The 14,167-nt window shown below is 39.1% G+C and overlaps 1 protein-coding gene across 1 annotated transcript in view; it reads left to right on the plus strand.

Annotated features, from left to right (window-relative positions):
- PLBD1 (phospholipase B domain containing 1) overlaps window positions 1-14,167 on the plus strand; it is a 53,143-nt gene that overhangs the window by 25,459 nt on the left and 13,517 nt on the right. The window contains exons 5-6 of the mRNA XM_037033803.1: window positions 2,092-2,232; window positions 2,771-2,915. Coding sequence (XP_036889698.1) covers window positions 2,092-2,232; window positions 2,771-2,915 — 286 coding nt within the window. The remainder of the gene's footprint in view (window positions 1-2,091; window positions 2,233-2,770; window positions 2,916-14,167) is intronic.

The following is a 14,167-nucleotide window of genomic DNA, read 5'->3' on the forward strand; positions in this document are numbered from 1 at the left end:
ACTCAGCAGGAATTCTGACAGTACCAAAATCACGTATTCATATACCCTTTGACCCACTTCCAAAGTTATCACAAAGGTTCACTAGCAAAAATATAAGCATATTTATTGCAGATAATTTATAATAACTAATGACTAAAATCAGCCAAAATATAGAAGACTAGCTGCATGAATGATATAGGTGCAGACAGGAATGAGGTAGATTTCCATTCACTATTATGGAGTGACTTTCAGGACCCGTTACTCTGTGAAAAATAAAGACAGTGTATATTGTGTGCTACCTTTTATATAAGAAAAGGAGGTAGACAGGTAGATAGATAGACACACAGATTTGCATATCTTTTCAAGAAACAACAACAATGAAAGAATAAACCAAAATCTAAAATTAAAAAAAGAATGTTCTTCTAAATCCCTCCCCTATTTCCCCCGAAATTCCCTCCCCTCTTCCCTCTGGTCACTGTCAGCCAAGAGCATAAAAACAAAACTTAGCTTATCAGCCAACTGACCACAGTTGTATGAGCAAGATTGTCATAGGACAACCAACCTCTAGACAACTCTTATGTTGTTTAGCTAAATAAATATTCATTGTTTTAAGCTATTAAAAAATTTTTTTAAAGAATTACGTATGAAAGCAGGAAGAAAAGGAAGTGGAGGGGAAAGAGATGAAGGCTACATTTCTCTGAATGTGACTTGTTTATACATTTACATTTGGCTTTGGAACAGGTAAATGCTGTTGATAACTATAAAAGGAAATTCAATCACAAAGAAGAAATGCAATCCCTGAAATTTGGAAACAAACTGACAGAAATATAGTTAACTGTGTATCAAGCCCACAGCAAAACTACACAGAGAGCAGGTGCCTTTAAAACACAGTTATCACTGTGTATCCTTAGTGGGACAGGTCCTAAGAACAGGAAGAATGCCCCCCCAAAAAAACAAAAAAACCACACCAAAAAACCCTAAAAAAAACGACCTGAAATTATATTGAGTAATCTTATATAATAATATTGGTATGGTTATTTTGAAATTTGATCAAGTTCAATAGATAGATATACTAAGATAAAATAAATAAGTAAAAGGGGAGGGCAAAGGTGCCTTTACAGGTGTGAGGACTCAGAACAGAGCTTATTCTTATATTATTATTTATTATTATGTTATTCTCCATATGAATAAATGTTGGATATCAAGATTTTCAGCATAAGAGAAATTAATGAAGTAAAGACCCTGTCATTTTTTTAAGTTAAATAATTAGCTTGGGGTTTTTGGTTAAAATGTCTTTTGTGTGTGTCCTCCCACCGCCTGTGCCTCGTGGGCTGAACCTTGCTAGAGCAGTGCTTATCCAGTTAGCCCAAGGTTCATGTTCAAGTCTGATCATTGCTTCAGGGTTAATGCCGTCAAGTCGGTTAGTCCTATGTTAAACATACTATCAAAATCAAAAGCATCTTGTCCTGGCTGGTGTGGCTCAGTGGGTTGAGCGCTGTCCTGCAAACCGGAAAGGCACTGGTTCCATTCCCAGTCAGGGCACATGCCTGGGTTGTGGGCCAGGTTCCCTAGTTGTGCACTTGGGAGAGGCAATGGCTCACACATCAATGTTTCTCTCCCTCTCTTCCTCCCTACCTTCCCCTCTCTCTGAAAATAAATAAAATCTTAAAATAAAAATCTTAGTTGAATGTTTTTGCTGTAAAGCAGTGACTCTCAACTACGAGTGATCTCTTTCCAGAGGATATGTGGTAATACCCAGAGACATTTTTCGTTGTCAACACTGGGAGGTACTACTCATATCTTGTAGCTAGAGGCTGTAAAGTATCTTACAGTGCACAGCACTCCCACCCCCCAAAAGAATTATCACTAGTGCCGAGACTGAGAAAACTCAGAGAGGCAGCTGTCTTAGGAGAATTTGCCCAAGTCTGTGGATATTCACACATGCTAAAATACTCATAAACTATAAAGTAAAATATTTAATAAGTTTGCAATAAAATCATTAGGGGCCCTTCGCAAAGCAATAATGTAATGGATCCCTAACAAGAGACACAACAGAAAATGACATCTGACTGTCGCAAATGAGTGTTGAGTGTGGTCTCTGTCTTCTCCCAGCCCATGACCCTGTTCCAGATTCAGTTCCTGAATGCTGTTGGAGACCTGTTGGATCTGATTCCCTCCCTTTCTCCCACAAAAGACTCCAGCCTGAAGGTTTTTAAGAGATGGGACAGGGGACACTGTTCTGCTCTTATTAAGGTGAGACACACAGCAGACTTTCTCGTTTTCCTTGTTCTGGTCCACACAGACTTTTTTCTGTGTGACACGCAGGTGTGGCAACGTCTCATCAACCCTGGCAATATTAGTGATCCGCTCTTGGGTTCCTCTGTCATAGATGTGAAGAACTGGAAGGCACTGGTGGAGGGAATTGGATGTACATGGTGTTACCTGTATTTCTTCCACAGTTCTTCCTGTGCTGTATCTACCTGTCACTCTTTCCAGAATCTTCCCTTTTGCACACTAGGACAGTCTATCGTGCGCACATTAAAGGTTAACTTTAATTGTGCACACATTAAAGGTTAATTTTCCAATAGTAAATGGAGCAACAGACACAATCCTGTACGTTTACTTTACTTATAGTCAATTTCTCTATACATCTCCCGTATACTTACTTCACTGAAGTAAGTGTATAGGGATTGTGTCAATTTGTGTCTCAGTTACATTAATCATTTATGACATATATCTATATATCACTTGCAGTCGTTATCGATATTGTTCACTGTGATTCTGACTACAGGTTCTTCCTGGGTTTGAGAACATCTACTTCGCTCACTCAAGCTGGTACACATATGCGGCCATGCTCAGGATATATAAACACTGGGACTTCAACATCAGGGATAAAGACACCAGCAGTAGCTGCCTCTCTTTCAGCAGTTACCCAGGTAAACAAGTTTAGAGGGACATCTGAGTGCCCTGTCAGGATGAAACCTTGGTGGTTCAGAGTAACTGAAATGGAAGAAGTGTTTAGTGGTTACTAAACATTAATAAAATTTAATTTTCAGCATGCTTTTTGAAGATCTATAGTCCCAATGCTTTTTAAAAATAGAATGACATAAACTTAGTTCATAGAGTTGCCACTCACTCACTGTTAAAAATGCAAGTGAGTGATTTCTGAGGTACAAGGCACTTTCCTGTGCTTTGCAGTAGAAGCAAAGAGGAGCAAAGGCAGATCTTGTTCCCCATGCCTCCTCGAGGGCCTGTTTCTGTCTCTCTTATTTATTGCAGTATCCACAGCACCTAACCTAGCATGTGGCACCTAGTACTTAACAAATTCTTGATGAATGAATGGATGAATGAATGAATGAATGAATGGGTAAGTTTATAAATGTTACAATAACAAGATAAACACAATACAGATAAGCATAATATTACTGGATACTGTGTATGCTACAAAAGGAGGGAGAACTCGCATCAGGTTGTTGGAGACAGGAAAGAGAGGTTGACATTGGAGGTGAACCATGAATGACGACTAGGATTTGAACAGGTGGAGATGGATGGGAAGGGCAGTCTCTGCAGAATAGGACTTGCACACTCTGCCCTAAAGGAAACAAGCAGATGATGTAATGAATAAAAGGTGCTAGTATAAAAAAAATGAAGTGGAAGCAACTGTAGCAAACACGCATTGGAAGGAGGCCAGCTGCTCAGCTCCCACTGACAGTTGTGGAGATCAGTGTTTCCAGTTCCTCCAACTTCTCAAGAGAAAAACAAAACCACTGTGTGAACCCAAGAAAGCACATTGCCTAGCTGGAATTGCGCACTCAGCTGAAGGTTTGCAACCTCTTCACGAAACATCATGTGCAAAGGCAGGGGGAAATTCTTACCAAACTCCTAAGGGTCCAAGGAGGATGTAATGTGCACACTCTTCATCTTTAGTTACATATCTGTCACTTACAGGGTGGTTGTACCAACCACTTGACACATCTGTCCTCATCATCAGAGCATTTTGCCCTTTCTGGTATTATTGCTCCCAGTAGTGTTAATGTCACCCTATCCGGAATGCTGACACTTGAAAGGGCATAGCTTGTTATTCTTCATTCCTTGGGACCCGACCCTTCTTTTAAGGCCATTTGATTTCATCTTTCTTATAGTTTCCTTAACTGCTTTGGTTCAACAGGGCTGGGGGACTCTGCTCTGTGCTCTGATTCTTTCATGTTCCTTTAGAGCAAAATTTAAGGACAGCAAGAGACTGCGACCTGTCAAACATTCTTACTCTTTCTCTTATTTACAATAAAGCGTGATGTTTGGATGTTACCTGCCCTGCTTTGAATCTCTGGAGATTAGTGTTCTGCCACAGTCTTAAAATTCTTGGATCCCAAAAGCAGGGATGGGGAAGGACATGAGGGATTTCTTATGAAACTCACAACTGTTAACATTTCCATGTACACCCTTTTAGAATAGACACATAGATAATAGAGATTTTTAGAGCAATTACACTGAGACAGAACAAAAGTTACTTTTTTTTTTAACCCCCAATGTGTTTTAATCAAATCCAGTGGAGCAGTGTGGTTCCCGTTTTCTCGGGCTGGACAACTTCGTTTTTAGTAGCACATGCAAAGTACCATGTCTTGTTTATGTTGCAAAAAGCTGATTAAGGGCTGAAGCCACATTGGATTCAGCTGGCGGACGTGGAACTAAGCTTCGCCACCAGCATCGTGCCGTGGGAGCTGTTGACCTCAGCACAGAGTTGGATGAGTGCTTGTTTCTCTTTGGTGGAAAAGCACCGTGGTAGATGAAGTGGATTAGAAGTGTGGTGTTAGTTTTGTTTTGAAGGAGGCAGGACCTGGAGGCTGTTCTTGATACGTACGAGGATATTAAGAATCGCTGAGTCAGAACAGACATATCAAGTCATGAAACATTCGTGACCTGGCTGAAGCTCATGTGAAAGGCTGATAACTATGATGGCACAGACAGCATCACACTCAACATGTGCTTAACTCTAAAGATCTCACATGCACCTGTCCACACTCTTACAGCATTCAGTGGACCCCCGCAAAAGTCCAATCCCCACAATGATTGCCGTGAAAAACTCCTAACCTTCAAGACACAATGGCCTTTTTTTGAGGTTTACAAAGGTAACAAGAAAGGTAGAGCTTGAACAGCTGCTAACCTGTTCACCAGCATATGAAATCCAACTATTTTACTCTTGTAAACCTGCTTTCTTATTTATAAAATGAGGCTAATATAATGCTTACTTCATTAAGTTGTAAACATTATATAATTTATTCATTCATCAACAATTTTCTGTTAAATTACTTGGGAGGTAAAGTATTTACAATGGAGAACTGACGTGGATGGACACTGGCCCACAGTGTCCACGGCTGAGATGGATGAGATGAAACAAATTCACATGGACTATTGAGTTCTGTGGGGGGAAAGGGATGGCAACTGCTTTGTTGCCACTCTTTCAAGAGAAGGGCATCTCAAACCTTGCCTTGGCAGGCTTTTATTGGCTTAATTTGCATTGGAATCCTGGGCATATATGGAAAGCTCATCAATCATTGTCAGGCAGTAGTGATCAAATAGATAACATTCAAAGAACTCTGAGGACCTATTCTGAGTCAGGGTCAGACAGATAAAGGGCCATAAAACATTGGGGAAACAAATTCATTCCATGCTTGGACCGTTATCATTTAAATTGTGAGTATTAGCAAAGCAGGTTTCATAGGATTTTATGCATTCTTTCTTAGGCCTGATCACCCTAGAGAACCCACCCTTTCCAGCACAGGGTCACACCCACCTCTGGCATTGTTTCGGGCTTAAGTCAGGCAGGGGAAGTAAGGCAGCCAAGAGAGTAGGAGACTTCTTGCAGATAGAATGAGGACTCAGGCTGTGTCAAGCCAAGGGCAAGGGTCCATCACCCCCTTTTTCTATAGCTCCCAAGTCCTTCCCTGAGGGCCCCCTCATGACCATGCCTGTCTTAGGTCATCCTTCCCTGAGGAATCTTATCCGTCATTGGCTAAACAGTATGCACTGGGAGACAGGCAGGTTGAAGTAAAGTGGGCAGGGGCAGTGCTCCTGCCAGGGACATAAGCTTTGTCCCCTTAGTGGCTTAGGGTCTCAAGGCCTCTCACTCAGCCTTAGCCATGGGGGATTATAGCTTCTGAAACCAGGCAGGGCAGTTTCCACCAGTGAACAAGACAGATACAGTTTCTCCTCTAACAAAACTTGTCTTCTGGTGAAAAACAGATACAAATAAAAAAGCAATGATAATACAGTGTGATTTGTGTAATAAATAATAGGCAAGACCAGTTTGGGGATATTGAAATAGACTGTAAGAGAGTAAAATTTAAGTTTAGGCACAAAAGACAAGTATAAATTTGCCAGACCATTGGGGATAATGAGGTGGTAGAATATCCCAGATGGAACAAATAGCATGTATAAAGGCCTATTGGCAAGAGCATGTGTAGGGAAGGCCTGAGAGAAGGAATGAAGGTCAATGCAAGACCGTTAAAGTCACAAGTGGGAGTGGCGTAAATAGATTTACATTTTAGAATTATCTGGCCCATGAAAGGAGGACAAGAGAGGCTGCCCACAGAATATTAGAAGGCTGGTACGATAATCCAGGTGGCTCAAACCCTATGTTTTATAGATGGCCAAAAGATGTATGAATGGAAGATCAATATCCATGTTCAAGAAGAAATGTCAAAAATGACTGTGAATGACTTTCTGTGGGCGCCTGTTGTCCTAGCCAGAATACAGGCCGGGTAATTACCTAATGAGAACTTCCAGGAAGGCGCTCACTCCCCACACTGTGCTCCGGCACAGGAAGATAAAAGGAACAGTGCAGCCCTTCACAATGCAGTCATCAGCATTACAAAAGGACTTACTGTCTCCAGCTCACCCAGGTTGACCTAAGCCAGTCTCCTGTGCATCAGAGCATTCACTGACTCCATACGAACAGAGATGGTTAAGGCAAGGAAATCCAGTAATATTACAACCCCCATCTTAATCTAGAAAGGATTTCAGTGATTTGGTAGCCTCAGTCCTTTTTAGTCTAGCTTTTAAAAGCAGTGTGAATTTCCTTTACCCTTGGAGAAATTATTTCACCTGAAGATGCTAATATGAAATGTCCTGAGGAAGTCAAATGTGTACCAGGTGCTGATAACCTCTGCACCACCCATAAGCCCAGGCAGTGAGTTTCTGGCTCTGTAGTATCTTCCTCAAAATGCCCTGAGTCTACTCCCAGCAGCCTGAGACTAGGCAGGCTAGAGGTTCTGGGGCATCCTGGCCCTGGCCTGGGTCTCAAGTATATCTGATTTAGGAAGCACCTTTCCAGAAATTTTCTAAATATCTTTCCAGTGCCCAAGACCAGCCAGTATGGCAGTGCCATTCGGGTGGGGCCAAGCTCAGACAGGGACCCATGTGCATTCGGGTCCCCATATCTGTCATTCTGGGGGGCTTTCCACCTCTACCCACATCCACAGGCAAGTTCAACCAGATACTGTGAGGAGCTCTGGGACCCAAGCTTATGAGGTGGTCCTGATGAGTAATCCTTTCTGCTGGCCCTCAGAGTGTATTTTTACCTCACTGAGCTGACAGAATGTTGGTAATGTGATGAGTTTGGGTGACCCTCATGGCAGACACAGCATGTGTTCTGGGCTCTAAGTGGCCAAAGGCCATGCTTACCCTTGGGCTTCAGCATGCATTCCCACTGCAGTGCCACCTTCCTTCTGCAGCACTCAAAGGCAGCAGGGGAAGTGACAAGTGAACTTCACTCTGTGTGCTCCACTGCTGGCCCTTGTCACCTCATCTGGCTGCAATATTCTGGGGAGAGCTGGGGCCAGCTCCTCCTACGGGGGCTTTTGAGAATCTTGCTCCACGGCACCAATGGGCATTTCAACTGATCTCATGCCTTTAGCTAATGACGTGGCTTCCCACACTCACAGGCCAGTCTTAGGATGCTTGAATCTTCCTTGTGCAACTGGGGCTGCTCTTCTGGCCCTGCCCACAGGCCTCGCCCCTAATGGTGCCCACTGTTGGAGGGTGTGTGAAACGTGGGGGTGTGGAAAGAGATCACATTCTAGGAATGCAAGGGTTACAACTGAAGGAACCCAAGCGCAAAGAATTGGAAAATAGGTTGATCCATGTTTAGGCTATGATATTCTGAATTTAACTTTAATGACCATAAAGAAATTATCGTTCACATTTCTCTTAACGCTCTGTGTAAGACTTGAATTTGTGGCCATCATTAACAAGTCACAGTAAAGACCTTTGAGAGAGGCATTAGCAGCCGGTATTGACAGTTGGCATGATAGCTTTTGCGGAGGCATTAAGTAAATGGTGTTAGGGAATGGCAGGGGCGAAGAAATCCATGTTGCTTAGTACAAGTTTCAGAGTCATGTCTTTGTGAGTGAGAACAGTATTGCTACCTTTTTCTCATGGTGGGAGATTTAAAATGATCCAGGAACAATGCATTTGATAATAAGTAACACAGGCAGATGGTACCTGGACACTTCACATGTACTGACTGGACAAACACATTTGTACTTTTCTCCACCCAGTATTCTAAATCTTCATCAGTAAACCACTACATCTCACCTGGCCCATAAATTTTGGAAAATATTTCTTCATTCAATTGTTTATGTTGGCAGAGGCCCTGAAAAACATAACTTGCCTGAGGCTCTGGAAACTCTAAGGAAGGTGGCCCTGGATAACCTTGTTCTAGAAGCTTTCCACCCCTCACATGAGTTTTTGAATAGCTGTGGTCCAATTTACCTAACAACTGATAAGCCTAAGGAAGATAAAGGCCCCAGAGTAGCCCTACCTCAGGATACTGTACACACCTAAGTGCTGATTTTGGCTATGCAAGTCAAGAGCCAAAGAAGTAAGACAGACATGGATAGAAATCCCGTAGAGAATGACAGCACTGACAAGGGAGCCAATACCACTTATGAAGACCTCCACACAAGGGTCCACTGACTTCAACTGCAAGGAATCTTTCAATCGGTTCAGGGAAAATCAGTGTCATTAACACTGAGTCTTCCAATCCATGAATACAGTGTCTCCATTTATTCAGATCTTATTTTTATCTGAGCAATGTTTTGTAGTTTATAGTATATGGGTCATACATATCTTTAAGTCATTTGAATCCTAAATAATTTTTGATGCTCCTATAATCAGAATTGATTTTTTTACTCCTTTTTTCAATTGTCTGTTGCTTGTATGTATGCATTAGTTATCTATTACTACATAACAAGTCACCCGCAAAATTAGTGGCTTGAAAAAACAATAATCATTTAGAATCTCATAGTTTCCATGGGTCAGGAATGTAGATAGGGCACAGTGAGGATGCCCTGTCTCTGTTTCATTATATCTGGGGCTCCTGCTGGAAGACTCACAGACTGAGGAACTGAACTCTCTGTAATTTAACTGAGGCTGGAAAAGGTACTTCCAAGGTGACTCACATGGTTGACAAGGTGTGCTGACAGATTGGTTACCCACCACTTGGGCCACTCCCAGGGCTGTTCGAGTGTCCTCATAACAAGGTGTCCAGCTTTCCCAAGACCAAGTGGTCCAAAAGAACAAAGCAGAAACAGCAATGCCTATTATGACCTAGTCTCAGAAGTCATATACTGTCACTTCCACCACATTCTACTCATTAGAAGCATGTTATTATGATCAGTCCATAGTCAAAAAAATTTTATAAATATAAAATCACCACAGTATAAGAATATAATTTTTTTGTATATTTACTTTTTATCCTGCAGACTTTCTAAATTCATTTATCCGCTCTAATAGTTTTTCTATAAATTTCTTGGGATTTTTCTATGTTCATAATCATGCCATCTCTTCATAAAGACAATTTCACTTCTTTCTTCCCCTGTATGCCCTTGATGTCTTTCATGATTGCACAGGGTAAGAACTCCAGGACAATGTACACTAGCAGGGAATGATACTCCTTGCCTTGTTCCCAATCTTAAGAGAAACATATTCAGTCTTTCATCATTAAATATGAGGCTTGCTGTAGGATTTTTATGGATAACCTTTATGAGGTTAAGAAGATCCCTTCTCTTCCTACTTAGCTTAGTGTTTTTATTACCAATGAGTGTTACACTTTGTGAAATTCTCTGCTTCTATTCAGGTGATCATATAATTTTCCCCTTTATTAATATGGTGAGCTTCATTGACTGATTTTCATTTATTAAATGAATTTGGCATTCCTGAGATAACCACCACTTATTCATAATACATTATGAAAAATATTTATTCAACTTAATGCCATTTTGTTAAGAATTTTTCACCTGTATTCATGAGAGATATTGATCTGTGGTTTTCGTTTCTTGTTATAGTTTTGGCATCATGGTAACCTTGTCCTTAAAATCTGAGTTGGGAATTATTTTTTACTTCTATGTTTTCTGAAAAAGTTTGTGTATGACTGGTATTATTTTCTCCTTAAATGTTTTATATACTTCATCGACTAAGCCATCTAGATATACAGTTTTATTTGTTGGGATAGTTTTCAGTTATTCAGTTTCTTTTATTGATATAGGACTATTCAGGTTTTCTAATTCATCTTGAGTCAGTTTTGAAAATTTGTGTCAATGAATTTGTCCATTTCTTCTAAGTTGTTATGTTTACTGATAAAGCTATTTATACTATTTTTATTAACCTTTTAATGTCAGAAACATCTGCAGTTAAGTCCCTTTTTTATTGATTTTAATTTTTCATTGAACATATTGGGGTGACATTGGTTAATACAATTATATAGGTTTCAGGTGGACAATTCTATAATACATCATCTATATATTGTATGGGGTGTTCAGCACCCCAAGTCAAGTCTCCTTCTGTAGTTAAGTTCCTTTAATCATTCATGATATTGTCTTTTTTCTTGATCAGTCTTCTTAGAAGTGTATTAATTTTATTGATATTTTTCAATAACCAGATTTTATTTTCCTTGATTTATTTTCTGTTGTTTATCTATTTCCCCCAATGATTTGCATTCTTTATCATTTTCTTTCTTCTACTTATTTTGCATTTTTTGGCTTTTTTTCACCCTTCTTAAGATAGACTCTTAGCTAGTTGATTTTTACCTTTCTTCCTTTCTACTATAAGAAAATAAAACTATACATTTTCTTCTAAGCACTTCTTTCAGTGTATCTGACAATTTTTGGTATGTTGTGTTTTCACTGTCATTCAATTGAGAATATTTTCTAATTTCTTACAATTTCTTTGTTTGTGATTTAATTGGAAATGTAATTTGGAAACTAAACTATTGTTTAGTTCCCCCAAATTTGAAGCCTTTCCAGATATACTTCTGTTTTTTTATTTTAATTATGTTGTGATCAGAAAACATACTCTCTATAATTTCAAATTTTGTAAACTTTTTTGATGCTTGTTTTATGGCTCAGTATGAGATCTACCTCAGTGAATGATTGACATGCAGTAGAAAAGAATGTACATTCTGGTATTTCCAAGTGTAGCATTCTATAAATGTTTATCAGGTTAAGTTAGTTGTTAGTGTGGTTCAGTCTTCTATATCCTTATTGATTTTCTAGCTACTTTTTCTACTAATTACTAAGAAAAGATTCTTTTCACTTTAAACTATAATATATTAATTTGCTGACTTCTCATTTCATTAATGCAAGTTTGCTTCATGTATTTTGATACTCTATCATTAGGCATTTATAAACTGTGTTTAATATATATTCCTAGTAGAATGATCCTTTTATCAGTATGAAATATACTTCTCTGTCTCTAGGAAAATCCTTTGTCTTAAAATCTGTAATGTCTTATATTGCCCTGACTGGTGTAGCTCAGTGGATTGAGCATGGGCCTGCGAAACAAACAACTGCTGTTCAGTTCCCAGTCAGGGCACATGCCTGGGTTGCAGGCCAGTTCCTAGAAGGGTACGCATGAGAGGCAATCATACATTGATATTTCTCTTCCTCTCTCCTTCCCTTCCCCTCTAAAGATAAATAAATAAAACCTTTATATATAATATATATATATATACAGTATATATATTTAATATATATAATATATATAATATATATTAATATATATAAAAATATATATATACACAGTATATATATATATACACACACATATATTATATATATGTATATATATGTATATATAATATATATTTAAATATATACAAATAAGTTTGTGTGTGTGTGTGTGTATATATATATATATATACTCTGTAATATAATTTTAAAAATTTTGTAATGTTTTATATTAATAAAGCCACTCCAGTTTTCTTGTGCTTTTTGAAAAATAGTTAAGCCTGACAAGCTCGGACTTTTGATGAGAGCACTTGGTCCATTTATATTTAATGTGAATATGTATATATGTGAATTTGGGCCTGCCATTTTGCTGTTTGGTGTCTTTATATTATTTCCCTTTTTCTTTTCCTTCTGTCTTCTTTTGTATTACTATTCTAATAAAATAGTGCAAATTTTAGTAACCCATTTGGCTTTCTAGCTATATTCCTTTGCATTATTTTTAGTGGTTACACTGAAAATTATAATACACATTGTTAACTCATCACAATTTACATGAATGAATATCTAATTATGTCTGGTAAAAAAAAGACAGGACCCTTGCGCATGGTAATAATCTCACTCAGTGCCCCCCCAGTTTTCATGCTATTGTTGTCATGTGTTATACCTATGTGTTATAAACTTGCTAATATGGTATCATAATTTTTATTTCAACACATGTCTTTTAAAGACTTAAGATGGCCCTGGCTGGTGTGGCTTAGTGGATTGAGCACCAGCCTTCGAACTGAAAGGCCACTGGTTCAATTCCCAGTCAGGATGCGTGCCTGGGTTGTGAGCCAGGTTCCAAGGTCGGGGCTCGTGAAATGCAACTGATCAGTGTATCTCTTGCATGTTTTTCTCCTTCTCTTTCTCACTTCATAAAAGTAAATAAATAAAATCGCTTAAAAATAAAAAAGAATTTAAGGTGTTTTATATATAAAACAAACCTCAAGGTGTTTTACATATAAAACAAACCTCAAGTAGAATAAATACAAAGAAAATTAGAGGTAGCATATCACAAAACCAAAGATAAAAATCTGAATGCAAGGAAAAAATTGTACAGATACTCCTCAACTTAATATGGTGATACCACACAATAAACCCATTATACACTGAAAATATAAGTTGAAAATGCATGTAATATACCTAACCCACCAAACATCATAGCTTAGCCTAGCCCACTTTCTTTTTTTTTTAAATAATTTTTTAATTTAATTCTTGTTCAAGTACAGCTTTCTGTCTTATATTCCCAACCCTGCCTGCCCCCGGCCCCATGCTCGCCGCCTCCCTCCCATTTCCGCCCCCCACCCTTAGTTATTGTCCATGTGTCCTTTATACTTGTTCATGTGAGTCCATCCCCTTTTCCCCCATGATTCTCTCCCCTATCCCCTCTGGACCCTGTCAGCCTGTTCCGTATTTGAGTGTCATTGGTCATATTTTGCTTGCTTGCTTGTTCTGTTTAGATTCCTGTTAACGGTGATATCATATGGTATTTGTCTTTCACCGCCTGGCCTATTTTGCTCAGCATAATGCTTTCCAGTTCCATCCATGATGTTGCAAAGGGTAGGAGTTCATTCTTCCTTTCTGCAGCATAGAATTCCATTGTGTAAATGTACCATAGTTTTTTGATCCAGTCATTGACCGATGGGCATCTAGGTTGCTTCCAACTCTTGGTTATCGTGAATTGTGCTGCTATGAACATCGGGGTGCATAGGTTCTTTTGGATTGGTGTTTCAGGGTTCTTTGGATATACTCCTAATAGTGGAATTGCTGTGTCAAAAGGCACATTCATTTTTAGTTTTCTTAGAAAATTCCATACTATTTTCCACAGTGGTTGTACCAGTCTGCAATCCCACCAACAGTGAACTAGGGTCCCCTTTTCGCCACAACCTCTCCAGCACTTGTTGTTTGTTTCTTTGTTTATGATAGCCATTCTGACTGGTGTTAAATGGTATCTCATTGTAGTTTTAATTTGCATCTGTCTGATAGCTAGCGATATGGAGCATCTTTTCATGTGTCTCTGGATCCTCTGTATGTCCTCCCTGGAGAAGTGTCTGTTCAAGTCCTTTGCCCATTTTTTAATTGGGTTGCTCGTCTTCTTTGAGTGGAGTTGAGTGAGTTCTTTGTATATTTTGGAGATTAAACCTTTG

This window comes from Sturnira hondurensis, unplaced genomic scaffold (assembly GCF_014824575.4).
Source record: "Sturnira hondurensis isolate 20B ecotype Veracruz unplaced genomic scaffold, ASM1482457v3 Scaffold0021795, whole genome shotgun sequence".
NCBI classification, from domain to species: Eukaryota; Metazoa; Chordata; class Mammalia; order Chiroptera; family Phyllostomidae; genus Sturnira; species Sturnira hondurensis.